Source organism: Stigmatopora argus, chromosome 23, assembly GCF_051989625.1.
Source record: "Stigmatopora argus isolate UIUO_Sarg chromosome 23, RoL_Sarg_1.0, whole genome shotgun sequence".
NCBI lineage: Eukaryota > Metazoa > Chordata > Actinopteri > Syngnathiformes > Syngnathidae > Stigmatopora > Stigmatopora argus.
In genome coordinates this window covers 8268377-8293030 of record NC_135409.1, presented here as the reverse complement: position 1 = coordinate 8293030, position 24654 = coordinate 8268377, and the positions used below count along the sequence as shown (strand labels likewise).

General features: G+C 55.4%; 6 protein-coding genes, 2 long non-coding RNA genes and 1 other non-coding gene across 15 annotated transcripts; 3 read left to right on the top strand and 6 right to left on the bottom strand.

Annotated features, from left to right (window-relative positions):
- The first annotated feature begins 222 nt into the window (after nt 1-222).
- Nucleotides 223-1624, top strand: LOC144068708 (uncharacterized). Its single transcript, XR_013298271.1, has 4 exons — nt 223-386; nt 1184-1270; nt 1371-1447; nt 1544-1624. It is a non-coding gene; the product is annotated as an uncharacterized LOC144068708 (long non-coding RNA).
- Nucleotides 1625-1874: 250 nt separating this feature from the next.
- LOC144068677 (uncharacterized) lies at nt 1875-3655 on the bottom strand. 2 transcript variants are annotated; one of them, XR_013298230.1, is made up of 5 exons: nt 3202-3655; nt 2933-3010; nt 2313-2378; nt 2085-2230; nt 1875-1998 (listed from the first exon to the last, which is right to left on the bottom strand). It is a non-coding gene; the product is annotated as an uncharacterized LOC144068677 (long non-coding RNA). The 2 variants fall into 2 exon arrangements; XR_013298229.1 differs by having other exon boundaries at nt 2081-2230; nt 3202-3654.
- Nucleotides 3656-4127: 472 nt separating this feature from the next.
- On the top strand, nt 4128-6310 carry nup50 (nucleoporin 50). 3 transcript variants are annotated; one of them, XM_077593346.1, is made up of 8 exons: nt 4128-4323; nt 4595-4668; nt 4731-4814; nt 4888-5050; nt 5139-5507; nt 5581-5659; nt 5720-5838; nt 5901-6310. In XM_077593346.1, exons 2-8 carry the CDS (start codon nt 4600-4602, stop codon nt 6098-6100), a joined length of 1083 nt encoding a protein of 360 aa, XP_077449472.1. In that variant the 5' UTR covers nt 4128-4323; nt 4595-4599; the 3' UTR covers nt 6101-6310. The 3 variants fall into 3 exon arrangements, with proteins under 3 accessions (XP_077449472.1, XP_077449473.1, XP_077449471.1); XM_077593347.1 differs by having other exon boundaries at nt 4566-4668; nt 4731-4802; XM_077593345.1 differs by having other exon boundaries at nt 4129-4323; nt 4566-4668; nt 5901-6309.
- A 53-nt stretch (nt 6311-6363) lies between these two features.
- kiaa0930 lies at nt 6364-9293 on the bottom strand. Of its 2 annotated transcripts, XM_077593344.1 has the most exons (10): nt 8657-9293; nt 8269-8417; nt 8099-8203; nt 7947-8024; nt 7785-7886; nt 7554-7694; nt 7317-7496; nt 7092-7251; nt 6879-7034; nt 6364-6784 (listed from the first exon to the last, which is right to left on the bottom strand). In XM_077593344.1, the coding sequence occupies exons 1-10, from the start codon at nt 8787-8789 to the stop codon at nt 6744-6746; spliced, it is 1245 nt and encodes a 414-aa protein (XP_077449470.1). In that variant the 5' UTR covers nt 8790-9293; the 3' UTR covers nt 6364-6743. The 2 variants fall into 2 exon arrangements, with proteins under 2 accessions (XP_077449470.1, XP_077449469.1); XM_077593343.1 differs by having other exon boundaries at nt 7317-7694.
- A 251-nt stretch (nt 9294-9544) lies between these two features.
- On the bottom strand, nt 9545-13159 carry fbxo7 (F-box protein 7). The gene is made up of 11 exons (XM_077593342.1): nt 13076-13159; nt 12948-13008; nt 12475-12597; nt 11983-12205; nt 11683-11901; nt 11448-11592; nt 11298-11381; nt 11126-11221; nt 10553-10729; nt 10432-10466; nt 9545-10359 (listed from the first exon to the last, which is right to left on the bottom strand). The coding sequence occupies exons 3-11, from the start codon at nt 12594-12596 to the stop codon at nt 10075-10077; spliced, it is 1386 nt and encodes a 461-aa protein (XP_077449468.1). The 5' UTR covers nt 12597; nt 12948-13008; nt 13076-13159; the 3' UTR covers nt 9545-10074.
- Nucleotides 13160-13246: 87 nt separating this feature from the next.
- On the top strand, nt 13247-16232 carry rtcb (RNA 2',3'-cyclic phosphate and 5'-OH ligase). The gene is made up of 12 exons (XM_077593340.1): nt 13247-13617; nt 13917-13992; nt 14085-14152; nt 14229-14328; nt 14397-14553; nt 14624-14780; nt 14843-15002; nt 15070-15245; nt 15320-15508; nt 15583-15693; nt 15751-15870; nt 15940-16232. Exons 1-12 carry the CDS (start codon nt 13525-13527, stop codon nt 16045-16047), a joined length of 1515 nt encoding a protein of 504 aa, XP_077449466.1. The 5' UTR covers nt 13247-13524; the 3' UTR covers nt 16048-16232.
- Nucleotides 16222-22332, bottom strand: xpot (exportin, tRNA (nuclear export receptor for tRNAs)). Of its 2 annotated transcripts, none has more exons than XM_077593338.1 (25): nt 22121-22332; nt 21569-21725; nt 21410-21492; nt 21282-21338; nt 21148-21217; nt 20857-21075; nt 20610-20794; nt 20366-20534; nt 20052-20288; nt 19939-19977; nt 19231-19293; nt 19032-19156; nt 18816-18960; nt 18621-18740; nt 18453-18547; nt 18312-18387; nt 17991-18229; nt 17619-17904; nt 17351-17540; nt 17173-17289; nt 17002-17117; nt 16892-16939; nt 16730-16801; nt 16583-16639; nt 16222-16509 (listed from the first exon to the last, which is right to left on the bottom strand). In XM_077593338.1, exons 2-25 carry the CDS (start codon nt 21662-21664, stop codon nt 16483-16485), a joined length of 2931 nt encoding a protein of 976 aa, XP_077449464.1. In that variant the 5' UTR covers nt 21665-21725; nt 22121-22332; the 3' UTR covers nt 16222-16482. The 2 variants fall into 2 exon arrangements, with proteins under 2 accessions (XP_077449464.1, XP_077449465.1); XM_077593339.1 differs by having other exon boundaries at nt 18312-18381; nt 22121-22307.
- Nucleotides 22333-22752: 420 nt separating this feature from the next.
- rpl18a (ribosomal protein L18a) lies at nt 22753-24604 on the bottom strand. 2 transcript variants are annotated; one of them, XM_077594428.1, is made up of 5 exons: nt 24467-24604; nt 23475-23654; nt 23284-23413; nt 23105-23214; nt 22753-22884 (listed from the first exon to the last, which is right to left on the bottom strand). In XM_077594428.1, the coding sequence occupies exons 1-5, from the start codon at nt 24482-24484 to the stop codon at nt 22792-22794; spliced, it is 531 nt and encodes a 176-aa protein (XP_077450554.1). In that variant the 5' UTR covers nt 24485-24604; the 3' UTR covers nt 22753-22791. The 2 variants fall into 2 exon arrangements, with proteins under 2 accessions (XP_077450554.1, XP_077450555.1); XM_077594429.1 differs by lacking the exon at nt 24467-24604 and adding an exon at nt 24267-24414.
- On the bottom strand, nt 23708-23838 carry LOC144069288 (small nucleolar RNA SNORA68). The gene has a single exon (XR_013298437.1). It is a non-coding gene; the product is annotated as a small nucleolar RNA SNORA68 (small nucleolar RNA).
- Nucleotides 24605-24654: the final 50 nt, after the last annotated feature.

The window sequence follows — 24654 nt, the reverse complement described above, 5'->3', positions numbered from 1 at the left end:
ATATAGTAAGGCTTTTTTTCTTAAAATACGACATAATATATAGTAAGGCTTTTTAATTTGTAAAAAATGACCATGTATAGTAAGGCTTTTTTCTTTAAAAAATGACCATGTATAGTAAGGCTTTTTATTTTTTAAAAACGACCATGCAAAGTAAGGCTTTTTATATAAAAAAAACAACGAACACACTCTTTTAAGACTACAAAAATGGCGACTATAGTACGTCATCTTCCAAACATGGTCATTGAGTCGGGAGGACAAATCACCTCCTATGGGCGTGGTTACGCCCATTGGTGACGCAGGTGCGTAAATTATGCACATGCGCAGCATCGCGCCCCTTGGGTCAGCCATTTCCATGCCGTCGGTCGAACGACTAGCACCCAAACGAGGTAAGCCCTAGACTAGAGCAATTTACTGGCCTATGTGCATTTTTAACACCCTACCGGGAGATTTTTTTAGGAATCAATTGAGCCAAAACGCCAACAAATCTGTTAGTTTATTGCCAGGTCGAACACATCGTCGACATTTGAAGTATGGGCTCCTTGGCATGTCACTAGCGAGCTTAGCATTAGCCTCACGACATTTGACTTCAAAAGTATTTTGTCCGTATTCTCTCCATTATTGAGTCGTGGGGGAAGACTTCATTTTATCAAACAAAGCCGAGATATCAACGGTCAGTTTGCGATGAATGTAATGATAGTTTTCACTGCGATTGCTAAACGCCCTTTTCCAATTTGTAATTCTGTGTTAAACAAAAATCATTGATACCAAAATGGTTAAGCCGACTTTCTGCTAATTTTTAACATCAGTCTGTATATTGAATCGCTTTGTCTGGAAAGGGGAATTTTTTTGTTCTTTTTTTTTGTTCTTTTTTTCGGAGACCAACAGTTTATTGAGATCTGTTGATCTTGAGAATGGGTAAATTCAAAATAAGGGCAAAGTAATAAAATATGTCAAACATGGGTGTATAATATGCACTAAAACAAATAAAACATAAATAAAATAAATAAATACATAAATAAATAAAATAATAAAAATTAAAAAAATAAATGAAACGTGACACATATCACATAACTTCCAGGGGAAATTAGCACCGAGCACTCACTAACTTATTTTCATTATTTATCTTGATCATTTACTTGAAGATTTCTCTTTCCTGTAATAATTGTTTGCACTTCCCAAATAGCTTGGTTCAATCAAGATGAAGCTGTTCCCGTGTGTCCAGAACCATGCACACCCTTGAGGGGAGAGGAGACTGGGCCAAGGTATCAAGGTAATACTAATTACAAAAAAAAAACACCTAAACCTATCTGTTGAATATCCCGTCTATGTATATGATAACTTTTGCTCTCTTTTTTTTTTGCATGTACCAGGTCCATGGTGATGTCCAGGTGATCTTCCCAGGTTGCCCACTTGAAGATGATGCATCATCTCTGAACTCTGCTCTGAGGTTAATATATTGTAGAGTATCCAAGTCAAAACATTCCAATCTCACATTATTTTATTGACTACAGTTTCAATTTACTAACCCCATCTTATTTTATAGGTGATGTCCCGATCCCTAAGGCGAGGAGGATTTCTTTTTTTTTTTCAATCAGAAATTTTAATAAAAGAGATTTGAGTGTCATTTGTCTTTGTTAAAACACTTGGAGAAAAAAGACCCCAGACCCTCAATGGTCTTTTTTTTCCTTTTATTTTTTGGTGTTTATATACTAACTTTTTTTATAATTAAAAAACTTTTTTTTTGTCTAAAGGTGAACACCAGCTACAACAATCAATGTGATTCTAAGTGTGCAAATGTATTTCTTTGAATAAAAACTATAAAGTGTCATGTTGCTTGCATTCCTTTCCTAGTTATATGAAGAAAAATACATGAGTATATTTCAAAGGTTTTATTTTTTCCACAAAATGGGGTTATTGAAAAGTTCACAAGTCTTCCAGCATATTGAGGTGGTGTTTCCATCCATTGATGAAAACCTCTTCTTGGCACTGGATGGAATTCTGGGGAGAGAAAGAGGGTAAAAAAATAGACTAAGTCCAACATTAAAAAAAAAATTAAACTAACACTAAGTTAGGTTTTTACCAACATCAGAAGGACCCATCTCTCATTTCAGATGTGGTGGGAGATGTGGAAAACATACTGGATAGGGGCCCTCAAGATGTTGGTGTCAAAGGCTATGCCACGCTCCAAAGTCACCTTTCTTTAGCGTTGATTTGGTAAACTTGGGTGGACCTTGAAGAGAAGCAAAATAGAGTATTTTTAGTACACATGACATGAAAATAATAAATCAAATAACCTGAAAAACAGGTCTTACGTCATACACGACTTCTTTGGTCTTGTAGATTTGGACAGCTTCCACCATCTCCGTGGCTTTAAACCTCTGCAAAACAACACAACATGATTATGTCATTGCTTATTGAACCATTTTGATGCACAAATGACTCCCATTCAATCAAAAAAATAAAATACGTCTCACAAACCTCTTAGACGGAGGAAAAATGGTTGTTTAAACGAGTCAAAAATGATCCCCTGCGCTACGGTTGAATGAATGTCTCGCTTAGGTTTTGTCAAAACCACAATTAAAAATCAAAAGGTCCAAGCCCTGAAGTCTTCCTTTAGGAAAGGGAAGGGCAAAGGTATATACGTATTCTAGAAGTGTACTGTTTATTCCTTACACCTCCACTTGATGGCACTAGTGAGTGTGAGTTACCCACACAGGATCTTGCTATTAAAAATCAACGCCAACCCAGTTAGTGTCTTCATTCAAAATTGGAGTGTATCATGATGCTAAACAAGCTAATTTAGGAAAGCCGTGAACACTGGTCGCTGATATCTAAACATTACTGTGACAACAAAATTTCCCGAATACGGGATGAATAAAGTTATCCAATCCAATTACACGGGTAGAGGAATTAGCAGCTATTAAAGACTCACTTTGCCGACAAACTGCTCCTTTTTGGCCGTTATGGCCACATTCTTGATGTTTCCCAGCAGTCTGTCTTCGTTGAGGGACTGAAACACACAATGGAAGGGTTTCTTTTTAAACATTAAGAGCAATAGGTGACGCGATGTAGCCAACTTGCTAGCAAACATTTATGTTAGCATCCACGTCGGGGCTACACCACGCCAATGAAGCACGTTCCCGTCAAAAAGCACTCTTGAAATGAGAACTGGGGCTACGAAATATCCAAAAGACAAAGTACCGAACGCGCTGCATTGTCCTGGAAGAAGTTTGTCGGCTCTTTCTTCGGGAAATCGTCAATTCTGAGCAGCTCAGCAGTCCAACGCGCCCAGCCTCCGGCTCATCCGCCATTTTGGCGGTCTTTTGAACTCTGACGTCAGCCACGCCTCGGCCACGCCTATTACACATAGACACAAAAAAAAGAGATCGTTTTCATCATAGAGTACATTAGTCAGGGGGCTGGGACTGCAAATACTTTTAGGTTGGGCATTAATACTTCAAAACAAATACATTGTTTTCATAATAACGTACTGTAAATACTTTTTGGTTGGGCTTTAATACTTTAAGATACAATATTGCACATTATGAACATTGCGGTGACATGCACTTCAGTGTTTGTTTTTGACTTCTAAGGTTACATACTTGGATATGCTTTTTCAATTGGGATTCATTTGGCTAAACTTTAGCCAAATGAATGAATCCCAATTGAAAAAGCATGTCACCGCCCCTGCGCTAAAGTGTCAAGAGCAAAAAATCCAATTTAAATTGACATTCTGAAACAACAGTGCATTAAACACATCTCAACTTTTTGAAAGAATGTTTTCTGTCTTTTGTGTTTGTGTCTATTCACGGTGCCCTGCTTGAGCAATTAATGCAACCTTATTGCGACCTTGTTTGCAATATTGTCTCGTTCAATAGAGCATTTTAATGGGGGAGAATTTTAAGCACATCCTGCCTCGATTCGCAGGTTGATGTCGCCGCCTCGTGGTTACAAGCATAACTGCAGCTTCGAGTTTTAGTTGGCCCAAATAATCTCCTTTACTGTCCAAATGTGAAATGATTAACGAACCAGGCAGCACAGCGACGACATATGTACGGCACAGTCTCGCATCAAGTCCTTGCGACAATAGAGTGAGGGAAGAGACTCCAAATCCCAGAATGCCGCTCCATTGCACATGCGCACAAGGGCGCCCGCTCAAAACCCATGCGGATGTGTGGCTACGTGAAATGGCGGCTTGAGAGAGGCTAGTTTAAACCGCTGCCCTGCTTCACGTCCGTTAGAGTTGACGGTTGCCGTGTGAACACCCGGCGGGCGCTCTCCTCCCTTCACGCGGACACTTTGGGACCCCACCCGGGACACGAGGTAAAAGAAAAGCGCCTCCGTTCCCAGAGGAGTTAGCCGTCCGGTGCTAGCATTAGCTCCCGATTCATTAGCCGCCGTCGGCTAGTAAATATCGCGACGGCGTGCGTGCATGTGCGTGTTGACGACAGCTAACAGCTGAATAAATGTCCTTCCAAACCCCAAAGCAAAATGAATGCTACTTGAGCATATAACGATACACGGTCAGAGACTTGAATTCACTTTTAGTCTTACTACACTCACAGGCACGACCTCCTGAATTGTCGCGCTACAGGTGCGATGGCGAAACGGAACGCGGACAAAGAGCTGACGGACCGGAACTGGGACCAGGAGGAAGAGGGCGAGGAGGTGACGTCACGCTTCGCCGACAGCCACCCGCGACACCACTCACCCGTTTTTTGTCTCTTCAGGCCGGAACCTTCTCCGTGGCCACTGAAGACGTGATGAGGAACCGCGCCATCAAGAAGGCCAAGCGACGAAATGTGGGCGCGGAGGTACTACGGCCGGTGGCGACGTCGTCGCCGCCGTCGTCCCCGTTCTCGATCCTAATCCCAGCCTCCGTTTCAGAGCGAAATCGGCGGCGCTTTCAAAGGGTTCAAAGGTTTCTGCGCCAGCCCCTCCCCCGCACCCACGCCGTTCGGCACCTTCAGCTTGGGCGCCGCCGCCACCAACGGGAGCGGCTCCCCATCCTTCGCCGCAACGTCGCCTTCTTCGGCGACGAGCGCCCCCGGTGAGTCGCGAGCGACGTGCTCCGAACATAAACGTTTCAAATCCTTCCGCACGGACGACATCATGGAACCTCGCCGGCGTTTCCCCAGGCGCGGCGTTCAACGGCTCGCCCGCCGATGGCGGCAGGGAGTACCGCCGCCAGCTGACGGCGCTCAACTGTTCGGTGCGTGACTGGATCAGCAAACACGTGGACGACAACCCTTTGTGCGACCTGCAGCCCATCTTCCGCGACTACGAGCGCCACCTGGCCAGCATCGAGCGACAATACGCCGCCGCCGAGGACCGCAAGGCCGCTCCCTCGCCCGCCGAGGACGCGGCGGACGAGCCGCCCGCCGTCTCGTTCAACTTCGGTCAGAAGGTGGACGCCTCGGCGACAAAGATGGCCGCGCCGGCTTTTTCCTTGTTCGGCGGCGCCTTGCGATCCTCGCCCAAGACGACGGAACAGCCCGCCCCTTCGGGTGAGTCCCGACGCGGGCGCAGAAGCCGGGCAGGCGTCCAATCGTGTCTTTGGACCACTTGTCTTTTGCGCAGAGGACCAGGGTGACGTGTACGAGCCGCCCAAACCCGAGGTGAAAGAGATCAAAGAGGAGGACGCCTTCTTCTCCAAAAGGTAGGCGTCGACGAATGGCGCGACGGACGCTCCCTGATGTTGCTCGATGGGCGTCTTCAGGTGCAAGCTCTTCTACAAGAAAGGGGGGGAATTCAAGGAGAAGGGCGTGGGAACGCTCCACCTCAAAGAGACGGCCCAGGGGAAGACGCAGATGATCGTCAGGGCCGACACCAACCTGGGTGAGTGAAGGCGGTGGCGGTGGCGAGGACGCTAGCTGGCGCTAACCCGCGCTTCCCGACAGGAAACATCCTCCTCAACATCCTGCTGGCGGCCGGCATGCCGTGCTCGCGCCTGGGCAAGAGTGGCGTGATGGTGGTGTGCGTGCCCAACCCGCCCGTGGACGACAAGAACCCCGGCACCCCCGTGCCGCTCCTCATCCGCGTCAAGACCGCCGAGGACGCCGACCTACTGCACAAGACTCTGGAGGAGAAGAGACGCTGAACGGCATACGCGGCCACGTGACCCCGCCCCCACGACTTTGGCCGCTCATCCTTTCTTAAGGCTTTGGACGGCGGGCGTCCAATCCCAGTCGAAACGGACCGGATGTCTTTTGGAGGGTTTCCTGCTGAGCTGAGCCACGAGGAAGCCAGTTCTTTTCCTTTGTCACAAACTCTGCTCAGATCTTTTAAATTTTTTTTTTGACCCAAAAACGCCGGGTCTGCCCATATCCCCCCCCCCGGGAATAAATGGAAACGTTGAAATGGTCTGGTCCGTCTGGTTTATTCTCTCCGCAAAAGTTTAACGTTACGAAAGCCCGATTGGCCGAGGACGTGAAGGTGTAGCAAAACATCAAAAGCACCGCTCGCGTGACCGGTCGTCACGCGTTAGAAAAAAAACGGGAAGGCGGTTAGGCGGAAATGGCAACCCGCCAGCGTCCGCTTCCCTTTTTGGTGTCTGCGTGGCGGGCGCTTCCCGTGGTCAATCCCTCCGATCTTCCCGGCCGCTCGCGCCCGGAGTCACGTCGCTTCCCGTCGGAGTTTCCGGCGAGGAGGAGGCACTTGTCGGACGGCTGGTTATCGTGGTAGGAGGGGTCGGGCCGGGAGGGGGCGGGGCCCGACGCAGGAGGCACTTGTCTCCGTCGTCGCTACGCCATCAAGATGGGTTTCTGACGCACCTCCAAGATGTCTGATGGCGTGACCAGATGGCGTGATTTAGGGGCCGATGGGTCACGGAAGGAACGCTCAAATACGGGTGCCCGCGGTGACGGGGCGGAGCTTACCGGCGGTGATGCGGTGCAGCGGCAGCGTGACGTAGGTCAGGTGCGAGAAGAGCAGGAAGTAGTCGTCGGCGCTGTTCAGCTTCAGCCACGAGCCCACCAGCGAACGACCGGTCCCCGACAGGGACCGCGATCGCAGGTTGGTGGCGCTGCAGAGATCTGAGGAAAAAAAATAACGGCGTCACCGCCATGCCGACGCGCCAGTCGAGCCTTTACCTTCGCGGTCGTCCTCGCGGAAGAACTCCTCGCTGTCGTTGGCCGAGTGAGACTTCTTCATCTCCGCCATCTTGTGGCGAGGGACCTTGCGACGCAGCGACGGCGAGAAGAAGGACGGGCGGTTCCTCTCGGGGGTCGGCGGCGTGCTGAACGATGTGACCTGGAAAGCGACGTGTTCAGACAGGCGGGAACCCGGGGTGGCAGGGGGCGGTTCGGGTCGCCGACCGTTTCGTGGACGGGCGTGGCGCGCTGGTCGTATTCGCCGTCGGCGCCGTCCGGGACTCGGCTGACGGCCATCTCTGCGTGACCTTTGCCCTGCGGCCCCTTCATGCGCACGAACTCCATGTTGTTGAACTTGTAGAAGCCGAAGGACATCCTCTGCGCCATCTTGGCCGCCACGCTCACCTGCGCCCCGAGCGGCGTTAGCTCGGCGCGGGTTCGCCGCCCGCCGCGTCCGCTCACCCGGTTGTCGTAGACCTTCCTGAGCGCCTCGTAGCGAATGGAACCCTGGAAGATGACGCCCTGGAAGGTGTTGCACTTGTCGCTGGCCACCAGTTCCACGCAAACCATCTCGCCTTCGCCCACCGTCATGTCCTGGAACACCTGCGCGGGGCGCCCAACTGGCCGTCGGTGACCGGTCGCCACGTGATCTGTCGCCGGTCGCCAGGTGGCCTGCGCGTCCCCCCCCCCCACCTCATCAAAATTGTCGATCATGAAGAAAATGTTGGGGTAGCTCATCTTGGACTCCTCCCCTTTGCTGTCCATGGCGTGCTTGCTGGGAGACGCAAAGACTTCCTGGAGGCGCCAGAGGCGGCGTCAGCGTGGACGCCCGGCGCCCACCTGGGCCTGGCTCACCTGACATTTCTTCTTGTGGACGTGGATGTCGCCGGCGTCCGAGCGCGTGCACACGGCGCAGGTCACCATGTAGTCCAGCTGGAAAAGCTGAGGAATGAGCGCGCGCGCACCTCTGCGGTTGGCGAGCGCGCGCTCGTGGCGGCGGGCCTGACCTTCTGCAGGACCAGGTTGAGGTAGACGCTCTCCTCCCAGTCGATGTCGGGGTCCCCGAGGCCCGGAAGCTTCTTGGAGTCCCTCCTGTAGACTTCCACCTCCGCCTAGGAGACGAGACGGGACACGAGCGCGGAGATTCCGACCGCGCCGCCCGTCGAAGCGCGCTCACCTTCTTGCCGTCCGAGTCCTCGGCGCCCGCGTAAGCCGGCTTCCTGCGCACGTAGAAGAGCATGTCGTCCTGGCGGGGCGCGCACTTCTCCATGAAGTAGGTGGAGAACATCCATGTCCAGAAGACGATGCGGTCATCCTTCAGGCAACCTGCGCACGCAGACTTTTAGTTATTCGCCGCGAGATGCGAGACGGTGATGACGCCGGATGGGGAGGGGGCGGGGGTGGGGGAGTCCCAGGGGCTGACGTCACACGCCCGACTTGTTGCCGGGTCACGTGACGGCCGCTCCGTGGGTTCGGTTCACGTTCGGTTCACGCTCGGTTCACGCGACCGCTCGGCGATGAGACGACGACGACGCGCCGTGACGTCAGCGAGCGTGAAAGCTGACCAAGGCCGCTTATCTCCTGGCGGATGTTGAGTCGGTTCCGTTCGTCGGCGATGGCCTTGAGCATCTGGCGCAGGGAGGCGTCCAATTCGGCGGCGGCGGTGGCGCCGTAAGTCGAGCCCGTTAGAGACGCCATGGCCCAAAGGCGCGCCGGCGGGGGAACATGACACGACGGACGGCGGTCCGACGGCGGCGAGGTACGCCCGCTAAGTCGGTCCCGTTGTGTGGCTCGCCAGGACCCGCCCCTTCGCCGACTTCCGGTAACACCAAGCTCTTAAAGGGCGCGCGCGCAGCTCTCGCGACGGCTCCCAACGGCGACTTGTCGATCACGACTACGCTTCTCCAACCGTTCTATCCTGACGTCGTTTGACGTGTTGCCCCGTGATATTTTGCGGATCCGAGGGTCTCTGGAATGGGACGCGCCCTAACGGGTCGCCGGCGCCTCGCCCCCTCCGATGCTAGTTTGGCCTTTAGCGTGTGGTCGTGTTTTTTTTTTTCTTTTCTTCTTCCAATAAAACGAGGATTTGTGGTGATATTGTTCTCTTCTAGCGAGGTTCTTCCTTAGCAGCTTTTCAAAACCGCCAACTTGAAGACGTTTGGCAAAACTCGACGGTAGTCGGTAGTCCCATCACACACACACCTGGGGGTCACGTCACTCAATTATTCTGACGTCACTCGTTTAAAAGGCCGGCAATCGAGAACTCCTCGTCGCAGCAGATGACGTAGGGTAATCAGTGTGTGATCACTGGCCTGAGAGGATAAAGACCAACACAAAGGGAGGTCTGATAAGCCAAGTTCTCGTATGGTCAGCGCTTCTTCCGCGAATAACAAAAAGTCCACGAAAATGAGACGAACTGCACGTGAGGCCTTCTTTAAATTTCCACACTGAAAAACTGAACAATTGGCTTTAATGAAGTCACACGGATCTCCAAATATAGCAAAGGAAAAAAAGCACTAATCTTATAAACAAAAGGAAGCCCCCGAGCGTCAAAACATCACCAAATCAAGACGTGTTGATTGGCTTCTCGCAGCATGTGCAATATTGGCCCTCGGCTTGAAAAAAAAACACCAAAGTGAGTCAAAGAAATAGGCGACGAGCTGCTGCTGCAATTGCTAGTGGACGCCACAAGACGGCGACAAAGCAACGCTTCTTCCGAGAACCCGATCGGTGAGGTCAATCAGCGCTAAATTACAAAGGCTCCAACAACAACAACAACAACAAAAAGATGCATTTGTCGAATTTTTCAAAGTGTAGAGTGCGAGTATGCGGGCTTTCACCTTCGGCACAGTTTTGATTCACTTCCCCCGAGCGCTATCGCGTGCGCAAACACGCCGATTTACACCCCGGGGGCTGGACGGGGCGCGCCGTCCGATCGGGAGGGCCCGAGAAGCGCGGTCCTTTCCCGTCCCGGCGGGACGGCTCAGATGAAGCCTCTGCGGACGTCCGCCGGACGAGCGCCGCCGCCGCCGGGGGGCGGTCGGGGGTCGCTGCGGCGCCGCCGCTCGCCGCGCATCGGCGGGCCCACCGGGTCGAAGCGGGGCGCGGGCAAAGCCAGCGGTCGGCGGTCGTAGTTTCCGCCGATGACCCCGGGGATGGGTGGGTAGGGGGCGGGGCCGAAGACGGGGCGGTGGATGAAAGGGGGGAGGGAGCACGGGCGCTCCACGCAGCCTCGCTTGTGCCGGAACTTGTAGAAACTTTTGTAGAGCTGCACGCACACGCGGCGGGCGGGCGGGGGTTAAAAGCGGCCGGGTTTGAACGCGCGAGCGAGATGGCTGACCTCCTTCCAGTTGGTCTCCCCCTGCCATTTGTGATCTAAACACACACACACACACACACGCCCGGCCGGGAAAGGGGTTAAGCTCCGCCCGCCCTGACGTCACACGCCAAAGGATTCTTACCGCTGAAGTCGCGTCGCACCAGGTGTCTCCAGAGCGCCGTGTCGGCGGCGGCCGCGTTAAGCCGTCGACACACGGCCGAGAGGCGCACCAGCGACACCACGTCCAGCAGCCGCAACACCAGGAGGAGTAACTCCGGGGGCAACGCCGACAGACCGAACGCCACCGGGAGGCACAATGCTGGGGGCGGGGGGTAAAAAAAAAAAAGACAAATATGGCGTGACCGTTCTCCGTTTTTGAACGGGAAGAGACACAGAATAACTATTGGACAAATCATAGGAAATGACCTGTAAATATATATATATATATTTCAGCAACCCGCTTATTTATTTATATATTTACTTATTAACCCACTTCTGACCTATCTATTTATGTCTAAAATGCCTTTCCTATTTCTGCATCCGCACCCTCTTGCTACTGTGACAACCAAATTTCCCGAATACGGTATGAATAAAGTTATCCAATCCAATCCACATGCTCAAACAGGAACAGGGAGCGACTTGTAAACATTCCCAGCAGGGGCAAAAGCGCCGTACGAAACATTGCGTCTCATCGGCGTTTGGCCGCGACTGTTACCTTCCCTCGTGGCGGCGATCAGCGGGTAGACCAGCTGGTCTTTGAAGACTCGCGACAGTCGACTGAGACCCGTGTAGGCGGCCGCCGCGCTGCTTCCTGGAAGACACGGGACATCGTTGAGGAAGGGGTCGCGCGTGACGGTCGGTCGGTCGGTCGGAGGCCGGGGTCGGACCTGGCCACGCCTCCGTCACGTAGCCGGCGGGGTCCACGCATACTTTGGCCGCCATGCTGGCGTTGTCGGCCAGCTGCAGGATGGCTGCCGTGGACCGCGTGCGGTGGTGAGTGAGTCTCGCTCGGGTTGGGTTCGGCGGTCCATGCTCACCTTGGATGACCAGCACGGGACTCATGGGCACCGCCACCACCGTCACCGCCGCCCTCTCGCACAGCGTGTGCGTGTACTGAAGTCGGTAGGCGCCGCCAGACGAACGCCACCCGGGTGGCATCTGGGCCGGCTTGGCCTCCTCGCTCTGGAGGCGGGCAAAAGAGAAAAGAGGAGGAGTTCCGGGGGCGCCCGACCGAGGCCACGGCGACGGAGCCCGGACTCGCCGCGTCCCGACCTGCGGCGTGAATCCCGTCTCCAGCATGAGGAGGTGGGCGGCCACCATGACGGCGTCGGCGGGGGAGGCCGTCTCGGCGGCGCGGTACAGCAGCTCCAGCGAGTGCGGCGCCTGACCTTCGCCGGCCTCGCCGCACAGCATGGGCTCCCAGCTAAGCGTCGGACGCCGCTCCGGCGTGTCCGGAGACGGCCCGCCGGGGGCGTCCTCGTCCTCGCCGGGCTGCCGATCCAGACCCGCGGAGGAGAGTTGGCGCGTAGGCCGCGGAGAGAGGACTCCGGTCGCCGCGGTCCCTTCGCTCACCTGGCCGGAGGTCATGAGGGGGGCGGTCCGAGCGCCGGTCCGGTCGTCCCCGGGGCCAACGAGGTCGGCGGCGGGCGCGGCGTCAGGCCCTCCGTCGTCGGCGGCGGCGGGAAGGAGGACACGGATGAGATCTCCCGGGACGACGCCGCACGACGACAACTTCTGACCCGTGTCGGCGAGGAGCTCGACGCCGTTGAGAGACAGGGCAAAGGTCGCGTCTGGACTGGAGATGAGAAAATGGGCAAAAATGAGATGGGATCATATTGAAGGACGGCACACGCCGAGTATTTCTCGGCCCAGGGCGACGGCACTAATGCTGAGGCGGTGGAACTGCGGCGCGGTGACGTCATGTGACGTCACATGACGCGCGACTTTTGACTCTGTGAGCGGCCTCTATGACGTCAGGACGCGTTCGCGGCCACGTGAACGATAAGTGGCGACACCGGCTCCGAGAGCCCACCACCTTGCGACTGAAACTAATGTTTTTCTCACCCGAGGCCGTGATCGGCCAGCAGGACGTGACGTATGTGCTCCACGAGTTCCTGGACGGTGGCCTCGGGACCGAGCGCGTCCACTTTGCTGGTCCGCTTGCAGATGCGAACTCGCAGCTTCATCCTGCATATAAAAGAGAGGAAAAAAGACGAGCCGTCATCGAATCTATGAAGCCATCTTTTTTTGTTGTTGTTTTGCTTTTGCTGAGTCATTTATGAGAATCCTCGCTGTTTTCAAAACGACAGTCATTAAGGCAACATTAAAAAGAGTTCGTGTGGGTGTTTGCGTCTGAGCTCGTTTTTGTTATGCAACGCTAGATGTCAAAGTTGAGAAAATGTCCCTTTTTTTGTGCCCATACACAAAACTACAGTCTAACTAGGAAGCTAAGCTAAATCAAGATAAGCTAGCTTTAGTGGCGAGTTTGAGTGCGCGTCGGACATTTGAAAAAGATGCAAGAAAAGAAGAAAATGAACCTTGTAGACGTAGATTAACCAAACGTTTGCCTTCCGAATTACCTTCCTCCATCAAGCCCCGCTATCGGAACAAAAACATCCGTTTGTTTCAAAATAAATCATCAAAGCGAGGAGGTATTCGTTGTCACCTCGCAACAAAATGTTGCCTTTAGAAGTTTAGACACTCAACAACTCATTTACTTCTCCATGGACAATAAACAGGCAATTACATATTTGTTGACGTGTTCATTGTTTTCTTTTCCTTCCAATTTGTTTTGTTTTGAAATTCAGCCACCGGACTTCGAGTCCTTCTACGGCGAGCCGGCCAGACAACATTTATATTGATGTCAACATGATAAAAAGAAACAAACACAAGAATCACGATAAAAGACCAAATTCTTTCGAGTTATCTCATTCTATAATAAAAAAACAAATAATATACATGCTAAAAATACATGAAATACCCAGTCGTGTTGACATGTATAATAGCTTCCGGCGTGCCGTAGCTAACTCCGGTTAACTCGATACTACGCACACATACGACACGTTCAGAAAAGGCTGAAGTTATTCATTTGGGCTTAAAAACAAAACCGTAATCATGAGTAGAAACTACAACGACGAGTTGCAGTATTTGGACAAGATCGACAAAAACTGCTGGAGGATTAAAAAGGGTTTTGTTCCCAACATGAAGGTAAAAAAAAATGCGGCTAGTTGACAAGCTAGTCACAATGCGTTGTCGTGCCGGTTCAACTTTAGACATGACATGGGATGTTACGATCACGCTGTTAATCAATTGGGTAGTTGGGTCGGGAAGTCGTTTGAATTCTTTCAGTGCCATTGACGAAGATAGACGTCCAACCATGAGGTTATGGCTCGTAGACCACGAATCCATTTGAATTGGCAGCGAACTGCTTGGATCTGACCTTTATCGCCGTCCATGGCAGCCGATTGAACAAATAGGAACAATGGCAATACATGTGTGCACTCCAGGTGGAAGGGATCTTCTACGTCAACGATCCTCTGGAGAAGCTGATGTTTGAGGAACTGCGGAACGCGTGTCGAGGAGGTGCTCCGTCCGCACACCACGCTCCTTTCGTCCTCGACGTCCCTTTTTGCCATTCCATCTCATGTCGGCCTTCCATTCTTCTCCTTCCTCAGGGGTGGGCGGCTTCCTTCCCGCCATGAAACAGATCGGGAACGTGGCGGCCCTGCCCGGCATCATCCACGTGAGTGTGCGGCGGGCCAGTTTTTGGACTTCCGAGACCACCAAGCTCGCTCTCTCCACTGACCACTTCTCCGCAGAAATCCATCGGCCTCCCGGACGTCCACTCGGGTTACGGATTCGCCATCGGGAACATGGCGGCCTTCGACTTGAGCGACCCGGAATCGGTGGTGTCTCCAGGTAAAGCGCCGCCGTCGACAACGACGCTGAGCGAACGCCAAGTGAGTTGAGCCGTGGTGGTCGGGCAGGCGGCGTGGGCTTCGACATCAACTGCGGCGTCCGCCTGCTGAGGACCAATCTGGACGAGCGGGACGTGCAGCCCGTCAAGGAGCAGCTGGCGCAGGCGCTCTTCGACCACATTCCCGTGGGCGTGGGCTCCAAGGGCGTCATCCCCATGGGGGCCAAGTAAGCGGAGTGGACTGGCTCGGCCGGCGGCGCCACGCGGTGCTGACCCGCGTGGCGCCGCCGTCCGCAGGGACCTGGAGGAGGCGCTGGAGATGGGCGTGGACTGGTCGCTGCGCGAAGGCTACGCCTGGGCCGAGGACAAGGAGCACTGCGAGGAGTACGGGCGCATGCTGCAGGCCGACCCTAACAAAGTCTCGTCCAAGGCCAAGAAGAGGGGCCTGCCACAGGTGAGCGAGCAAGGAAACGGTCAATGGGAGATGGCCCAGGGTGACCCGCTGGCTTTGGGCAGCTGGGCACGCTGGGGGCGGGGAACCACTACGCCGAGATCCAAGTGGTGGACGAGATCTACAACCAGTACGCCGCCAAGAAGATGGGCGTGGACCGCCTGGGGCAAGTCTGCGTCATGATCCACAGCGGCAGCCGAGGCCTGGGACATCAGGTGGCCACGGGTAGGTTCCTACTGCGAGTCGGGCTCTCCTCCGGCCGGGTTGCTGAGGCGGCGTCTCTCCGCCGCAGATGCTCTGGTGGCCATGGAGAAGGCCATGAAGAGAGACCGGATCGCGGTCAACGACCGTCAGCTGGCGTGCGCTCGCGTCACGTCGCAGGAGGGTCAGGACTACCTGAAGGGAATGGCCGCCGCCGGCAATTACGCCTGGGTCAACCGCTCGTCCATGACCTTCCTCAGCAGACAGGTCGGAACGACCCGGACTCGGGACTCCGCCCACCGCCCGCCATCTCAACGGTGCTTTATGAAACGTTGGGGCAGGCCTTCTCCAAGGTGTTCGCCAGCACGCCGGACGACCTGGACATGCACGTCATCTACGACGTGTCGCACAACATCGCCAAAGTGGAGGAGCACATGGTGGACGGGCGACAGCGCACCCTGCTGGTGCACCGGAAAGGTTCCACCAGGGCCTTCCCGCCCCACCATCCTCTCATCCCCGTCGACTACCAGGTTTCACTCGCCCAAAAAAAAACAACCCCCCTAAAAAGAAGAGCCTGCTATTCGACTGACCTCTCCGTCTCTAGATGACGGGCCAACCGGTTCTGATCGGCGGCACCATGGGCACGTGCAGCTACGTCCTGACCGGCACCGAGCAAGGCATGACGCGCACCTTCGGGACCACCTGCCACGGAGCGGTACGTACCTAAGCACGCGTGTAAAGGCGTCATGGAGCCAACGGCCGTGTCGCACAGGGACGCGCGCTGTCCCGGGCAAAGTCTCGCCGCAATCTGGACTTCCAAGACGTGCTGGACCAGATGGCCGACAAAGGCATCGCCATCCGGGTGGCGTCCCCCAAACTGGTCATGGAGGAGGTGGGTCCGGAACGCGCCGGTCGGTCCCCTCTCCGCAACGCCTCACTTCCTTCGGTGCTCCCGTTTCAGGCTCCGCAGTCGTACAAGAACGTGACGGACGTGGTGGACACGTGTCACGACGCCGGCATCAGCAGCAAGGCCATCAAGCTGCGACCCATCGCCGTCATCAAGGGATAATGGCCGCCAAGTGCAAGCACTTGTACTTAAGATGAACTCTTTGATGCACAGCAGAAGGTTGCAAAGAGCTTTTTTTGGGTTGCTTTTTGTTATGGAACCAATCATGATTTCTTGAAATGCACTCGTCCGATTGGACGACAAGCTTTTTTTTGGGGAGGAAATAAAGCACTTGGGTGTTTTTTTTGCATGATTGTATTTCCTTTTTATTTTTAGTACTGTTGCTAACACAAAAGCGCTAACTGCTCAGCAAAAAGGAGCAAAACAAAGTGGTTAGTCTCGTCTTATTTACACCCGTTGCTTCTCCGTCAACGGCGAGCCTCGTTTGCACGATCGGCACGTTTAAATAAAAATACAAATAAACATTTCAGCCCTTTTGGGAAGGAGACGGTGTGTGTGACTCCTGCCACATCAGCTTCCCGTGCCCTTTGACCCCCGCTACGGCTTGGCTCGCTGGAAGAACACCTGAGGGCGAGGACCAGCGCCAATCAAACGGGTGTCAAACGCCGCACCAAAATGGAGTACGGCGCCCACGTACCTTCAGGTAGGTCTTGAGGACTTTGGCATCGGGCTGCTGCAGGACGTGGCAAAGTTCCTATGGACGCCAAACGGGGAGGGGGACAAAGCCGTCAAACGCGGTGGAGCGTGGCCGGAGCGTGGCGGCCGGCCGCGGGGAGGGTCTGACCTGCGCCACCTCGGGAGACACGTGCAACGACGGAAGGTAGTCTCGCTGCAGGAAGTCCAACAGCTGCGGGCCCTGGCGCCCGCAGGGGTGCAAAAGTCAAGGCGCTGGCCCGGAGAAAATTAACGGCGGTGGAGGCACCTGCGTGGTGCGCGACAGGCTCACCTGCTTGGCGTAGACCGTCTTGAGCGTCACGGCCACCTCGGACAAAGTCTGAAAAGACAGGTGAGGCGGTTGGGAAGGCCGGGCAAAAAGGCGGTCGCCCACGCACTCACCAGCGCGGTCTGAGCGTCCGACAGGTCGAAGGTGGGTTTGAGAGGTGCCAGGAAGCAGGCGGGCACGATGTGCTTGTAGCTGAAGTCGGCGAAGCCCGCCATGCCGGCCTCGCCGCCTAAAAGCGGATCGCCAATTAGGGGGGGTGGGCCTCGGTGGCCGGCGCTACTCACCCCAAAGTTCCACCAGCCTGGCCAGCACGGTGAAGCAGGTCTTCTGCGCCACCGGGTCGGGGAAGTCCACGGCGCCCTGGATGACGGTGAAGACCACCCGCTCCATGTTCTCCGCCCCTGTAGGCGGCGGCCGGTCAGTCGGTCGGTCGGCGGCGGCGCCGGCTTTTCGGTGGCTCACCCTGATTGGCCAGAACCTCGTTCATGCCGCTGCTGGCCACCGTCTGCACGAAGGTGAAGTAGCTGCGGCGCAGCATCTGCTTCTCCAAGGCGGCCGCCTGGTCGTTGTCGTCGGCGGGCCGCGCCAGCGCCTCGAAGATGGCCAGCACCAGCGGCATGAAGATCCGCTGGAGGAACGGGGACACCTGCATCTGGCCGAGGGCGGAGGCTCGGGGTCAGCCAGCGCGAGCGGCGAGGGCCCCAGGCCACACCCACCCAGCCAGCCTTACTTTGAACTTGGAGGTGATCTGGCTGATGAGCGGGATCAGCTCCTGCAGGTCCCTGGCCTCGCAGTCCTTGAGCATGTGCTCGGAGGCGGCCGGGATGAAGGGCAGCACCTCCTCCTCCATGCAGATGATCATGCGGTGTAGGAAGGAGCGCACGCAGCCCCGCAGCGCCCCCCGCTGGACGGGGCAGCTCAGCGCCGGCAGGAAGGCCAGCAGGCAGTCGCGGTAGACCTCGGTGCAGCCGCACTGCTTCACCGTCTGCTTGTTGCTGAAGGCCTTGCTGGTGCGGCTGTCGGCCAAGAGGGGGCGCCGTCACTTTGGTTGGCCCCAAGAGCGAAAGAGAGAAGAGAGAGAGTCCGCCACACGGACCCTTACCTGACAAAGCCCACGGCGTGGCAGAGGCAGTCGGCGAGGGCCTCCCGGGCCTCCTCGTCCGTCTCGGCCGCCAGCTTGTCCAGCAGCGGGCCGAAGGCGTCCACCAGCGGCGCCAGCAGGCCGCGCATCAGCGCACGCTTGTGCTCGGCCGCGCACTCGCCGCCCACGATCAGCACGCCCGCCGCCTCGAACATGAAGAGCTGGTCGTCGCCGGTCAGCGCCGCCGGGAAGTTCTTATCCTGGTTAGGAGGAGGAGAATGAGGAGCTTAGGCAAGGGGCGCTCCCTGGTCTCCCGGCACACATGCTCTCGCTCTCGCTTACGGGAGGGGCCAGCTCAAGAAGGTCCTGGATGCGCGTCAGGATGTCCTCCACGTACAACGTCATGTGCTTGCTGTCCCCAAAATTGAAAAGAGAAATGAAACGGCGGGAAAGGGCGGCTCCGGGACCCCCGTTTTCACTCACTGTAGCGTTTTGACAAAGCGCGAGAAGAGGTAGGCCACTCGACTGCGGACTTTGGGGCTGTCGTGCCTCAGGCCTCGCTGGTCCAGAAAAGCCATCTGGCGCCAGACACACAAAGACTCTCAGGTGGGCCGGGGGGGTTAACCATGGGGTCGGCGTGCGTCCCCGTACCAAAACGTTGGGAATGTGCTGCGGCTCCACCACGAAGAATTTGTCGTATCGGACGACCGTCTCGAAGAACTCCAGCGAGACGCACGTGTGCCGGTAGCCGCTCACGCCGCACGTGACCAACTGGGAGGGGAAAAAAAAGGGGAGACGTGAGCCAGGTTCCCCACCCGTTGTCCGTCCGTCCGGCGCCCCGCCCACCGTGGTCATCATGTCCTGCAGCGCCCCCGTCTTGACGGCGTCCCCCGAAAAGTGCGCTCCGTGCGAGGCGGGCAACGCTTCACCCAGCATGTAGAGCAGCCGGATGGCCACCTCCACCTCCATGAAGGACGCGCTCTGCCACTTCCTGGCGGGCCAGACCCGGCACGCGTCAGCCTCGGCGGCGGCGGCCCCACGCGAGCCGGCGGGGGGGCTCACCCCATGGCGTCGGCGAAGACTCGCCGGACCGTGACCAAGACCAGCTCGGGCGACACCTGGGCCAGACGGTCCAGCAGCATCTTCAACTGCTTCCTGTACTCCACGAACATGGCCTCGTCCTCGCCCTGTCAGGCGCGGCGGACAGACGGACGGACGTAGGTGAGGACGGCGGCGGTCGCATCGTGACGTGACTCCGTACCTCGTTGTCAAAATTGTACTCGTCGTCGTACGTCAACTTCTTAATGACAGCCAGCAGGATTGCCTGTTTCGGTAAAAAAAAAGAACGTTTTTAGAGCGGATTTGGATTGGATAACTTTATTCATCCCGTATTCGGGAAATTTCGTTGTCACAGTAGCAAGAGGGTGAGGATGCAGGAATAGGAAAGGCATTTCAGACATAAATAGATAGGTCATAAGTAAGTTAATAAATAAATACATGAATAAATATATAAATAAATAAGCGTGTCTCTGAAGTAAGTATATATATATATATATATATATATATACACACACACACATACATATACACACACATACACACACACATATATATGTGTGTATATGTATGTGTATATGTATATATATATAAATACATACACACACACATACATACACATAAAATATATATATACACACACACACACACACATACATATATACCCATACATATACATACACATATATTAGCACATATATTAGCACATACACATAGATGTACATGCATGCATACGGTAGGTCTTAACACTTTTACACCCATTTTTTTGTTAAAGAGCCCGACAGCTGATGGGATTTGCTACCGTTTCGACGACAGACGTCCAATCCGACGGGTGTATCGGCATACGGCCCACAACGAGCGGCATCCACATTGAAATAATAATAAATAAACACGAATAAACAGTTGGACGTACCTCCACGTTGGTCCTGCGGCCGTCGCCGAGCTCGGGCAGCTGCGGACGAGGCAAGAAGAATGCGGTTGAGCGGCGGTCCGGCCCGGGCCGACGCGCACGCACGGGAGGGCGACCTGTTTGAGGACGTGCAGGTACTCGTAGCAGAAGGTCACCACGTTGGCGGAGATGTCGTCGTCGGGGTGCGCCAGGAGGCTCAGAGCCAGCGCCACTTTGGTCTCCAGCGCGTCCAGCGCGGCGTTGGCGTCCTCGGCGACGCCCGCCTTGGCCAACTTGGTCCAGCTGGCGACCAGGCTCTGGCCCATCCCGTTGACCAGGCGTGAGAACTTGGCCAGGAAGTCCACATCCTCCTCCTTCGGCGAAAAAAAGCGCGCGACTTCGTGAGAGAGCGTCGAGCCGAGCGACGCCGTGGCGAGGTGAGTCCACCCACCCGCTCCACGTGGAAGAAGCCGGCGGCTTGCAGAACGGCGCAGAGCGATTCCACCAGTTTGGTTTTGTCCACGGGGTCCATGCCCTTGTTGACGATCTCGAGCAGGCAGTCGCAGGCCTCCTCGCGCAGCTCCTCCACCGACATGTGGCCGAGCAGGAGGTTGACGAACCTGGCCGCGCGGTGGGAGGGACGGACGTGAGCGGGCGGGCGAAGGGGCGGGGTTTAGCGGCGTGGCGCAACCGACCGTTCGTTGGCAATGAGGCCCAGGTCGATCCAGGACACGTAAGCGCCCACCACCTCCAGACACTGGCAGGTGAGCTCGGGGTGGCTGAGCTGGTACGTGTGCAGGATCTGGAACCAGGACTCCACCAGGCCCGGGATGCAGCGCTCCCGCATGGCGTCTTTGATCATTGTGTTGCGCCGCGTCACCTGCAGGCAAGGCACGCTGTGGACCAGACCGGACCCGACGGCGCTCCGGCGAGCGGCGCTACCTCCGGCGCGCGCGCGATGTCCCTGTCCGCCACCTCGCCGTCGACGGCCATGAGCGTGCGCAGGTAGATGTCCACGCCGTGCGGGTTGAGGCCCACCAGCGCCAGGATGTCGAAGAAGAACTCGGGCCAGGGCGCCGGGTACTCGGCCACGAAGGTCAACGCCAACACCTGCGCCGCTTTGTTGCGGACGAAGACCTTCTCGGGCTGCGGCCGCTCCAGCTGCGCGCACGGGAGGGGGTGAAGACCCTCGCCGTCGGCGGCGTCGTCGCCCCGGCCGGCGCCGAGACCCACCTGAGACTGGAGCCACTTCATCAGCGTCTCTCGGAGGAGCTGCCGCTGACCGCCGCTCAGCCCGGCGTGCCTGCGACGACGACCGCGACGTCAGCCCCGACCGACTCTGGCCGGCTCCGGCCCCGCCCCCTTACCTGAATTTGATCTGGTGCTCCAGGACTTGGAAGCAGAAGAACTTGACGTGGTCGTCGCTGCGGACCCAAAAAATAAAAGGCGCTTGACCGACGCCCGGCGGAAAGGCGGCGTTCGTCTCGCCACTCACTTGTATAGTCCTTTGGCCAACGCTTGCGCGCACACTTCCCAGGCGTCCTGCGACTCTTTGAGTTGCTCGAAGTACGCCATCGCCTGCCGCACACGCAATAGGGGACGGTCGACGTCGGCGCGAGACACGCGGAAGCAGGCAGGCGGGCGGGCGTCTGACCCTGTGGCGGTGGCGCGCGTCGGCGCCGGGGTCGAGCCCCATCAGCGCCTGCTCGTCCATGTGCGCGGCGACGACGTAGCCAGGCAGGCAGGCCATCGGAGGGTTAGCTCGGGTCCGCTGTTGTCTGCTGGGGCCGCCGCGGGCGGCTTCCTCGCATCTGCTCGGATAGACAAAACCAGGACTGGTGAGCGGGTGGCACGCAAGCCAAACGCCCGTCCGTTCGAAGCCGGACGACCCTCCCGGTTAAAATGAATGGACAGCGGTCACGTGATGCTGGAGGCTTCGCTCGGGCATTGGGTGTCAGTGTGGGGGGGCCCCCCATGTGAGGCCCATTGGCCCCAGCGTTACGTGTCGCTTTGGACCCGACTGAGATGGGCTCGTTGGAGTTGACACGTGTGTTCCGTTCGAAGCCGACATTTGAAGCTTTTCAAGAAAACGCACGATGCTTCGTGACGATGCGCTCGTTGGCCAACAAGTGAACCCCCCCGCACCCCCCTCCCACCGGCCCCCGTCGTCATTCGCATGGTTGCCCGTCCGGCGATTCTATCTCACGTTTCCTTCGTCCGAGTGACGTTTGACGCTGTGGCGGCGTTCGACGGCTGAGGGCAGAAAGAGACGGACGGCGCCGATTTTGGCGAGCTTTCCGGCGGAGGAGAGGTTGCTTGTGCTGCCGCTGCTGCGCGGCGTGTCTACTCACTCCGCATCCGGTTCAGCGACCCGGATTTGCTTCTTCTATTCTGCTTTATTCGGGAATCATAGCGCCCCTAGTGGAGTAGAGTGTAAAGTCAAAATCAATGGGCTAAATCTACATTTTCGTTTGTGAACACAACTTTCTTTGGGAATACCATATACGGGAGTCCAGATATCAACATGTGGATGTTGAACTTTTGAATTTTCATTCATGTGCCAATTAGAAAATCTTATTTTCACTGAGCCCGTCAACAAACAAGTCTTCAAGGCCAAAATAAATTCTTCAATATTCGAGCAACCCGCATTTTTTTTAACATTCCAAGCATTTGTTTGGTTCCCAATAAAGCCGGGGAGCATCAGAACAGTTCTCCAAATGGTCACTTGTTCACGCATTTGCCACCCCATTGGCTCGCTTGGAACGGCAGCTTAACAATAAGCCCCTCAAAAATGTCATTTCCCGCGATAGGTCAAAATAAAAGCGTGGGACGCAGCTATTTCCAAACAAACAAGAACTTTTATTTGGAGCAACACATTTAGAAGCAGGTGTTTGGTCTCTTGGTGGTGAAGCGAGGCTTGTGCTGGCGACGCAGGACGCGATGCGGCAGCGGGAACTTGATCTTGGAGTCCTGAAAGACAAAAAAAGGACGTTGGCACAAATGCCAAAAAACTATAATCTGTGTACCCCCTGGCAAACCGCCGACTTTCGAGACGGAAGCTCAAAAACCGGAAGAGGGCCGGGGATTGTTTGATCATCTGGCGGATTTTTGTAAAACGGAGCGCCCCGAAAACGAGGGGCGGCCCGCTGAGAGATCCGCCTCGCGTTGAAAACGGCAGCGGGCGACTCACGTGGAACTGCTTGATGGCGGGTCGGCGACACTTGTTGGCCGGGATCACCTGCACCTTCATGATCTGGATGGCGTGGGCCCGCGCGCGATGGCGAGCGCCCATGTCACGATCTGCCGAGGCACCTCAAATTAGTCACGTGCCAAATTAACAAAAGGGGTACGGCAAGAGGGGGCCCTCACAGCACTGCGTGACGGCTCCGGAGGTGGTCAGGTCTCGGTACTCGCGGTACATGTTGTGGGTGCCGCTACGCGAGTCGTAGCGCAGCCAGATGCCAAAGTTCTTCACCTTCAGGGGGGTCCTCTCGTGGACCTGCAAGGGGTGACCGGTCGTCAGTCGGGAAAAATCCCCCCCGGGAGGGGGTAGTACCCACCAGTCCGCAGTAAACGGTCTCGCCGTTCGCCTTCTTCATCTTCCTCAGTTGAGACACGAAGTACCAGAAGCGTGACTTGGCCACCACATGGTTGGGGGCGAAGATGCGCATGCGGTACAGCGCCGGGGTGGGGTTCTTGGCCGAAGGGAGCAGTCGCCCGATCACCTTGTACTCTCGTAGCTGCCGTGGAAAAACAGGACGCCGTTAATCGGGCCGAACGGACGCGGGGATCGCTTTGTCCGACCTCGGTTTCACTTTCGGCGGCACGGCAGCCGAGAAAGGCGACGAGGTCCAAGTTTGATGTGCGCAAGCCTTGCTATAGTCACACCACTGACAGCATGTGACCTTTGGGTTAGGCTGCGGACATTTTTGGTTAAGTGGGGAAATACGTTTGGACAAACGTTCTGTCCCCGTCTTTCAAATGGGAGTGGACGTCTACCTTTCTTAATGGCAGCAGTTTAATGCTCGTTCACGTGGATTTGGGTTCATTAAAAAGTGGAAATGTGCTGAATTGCAAATATTTTTGTCTGTGGCTGTCTTCAACAGTCAAGTTATAGTTAAGTAGTAATTAGAAATGTATGCTAGCAATGTACACGGAGTACTGCAGTGAGGGGGTTAAAAAAACTAATTCCGGAGAACTACTCCATTGCATACTTTTTGAGACACTATGAAGCCAGTGACACGAGTAGGCATACTTTTGGCACGAAAAACCGTAAAATGACGATATTGTTCTTTAACACGGGGGAAATATAGCAATAATATATTCCATATTAGCTGGCTACTGGGACTCACCGTCGTCCACATGGTGCCCCGACGCCATATTGTATGGCCAAAACACCGGAGCCGAAACAGGCGACAAAATGAACGTTCGAGAGGTAGTTAGACGACGGGCGAGCTAACGAAAGAATGAAACGTTTCTTTATGGTGCAATATGTACGCTAAAATTTCGCGTGCGGTCAGACAACGAGGCGAAAAAAGCCTTTTTTACGTACTGTGCCGGACGCCTTCATGATGTCTCGCTCACAGCCACGGGAAAAGGGAAGTGACGTTCAAGCTCCGCGCATGTCAACCAGTGCGGAAGGCGGGACTTCCGCCACAACCGACTTTGGAGGAACGTCAATCAAATAGATACGGTTGTTCACTATACATACTATCTTCTAAAATGAAACAAATATATTCC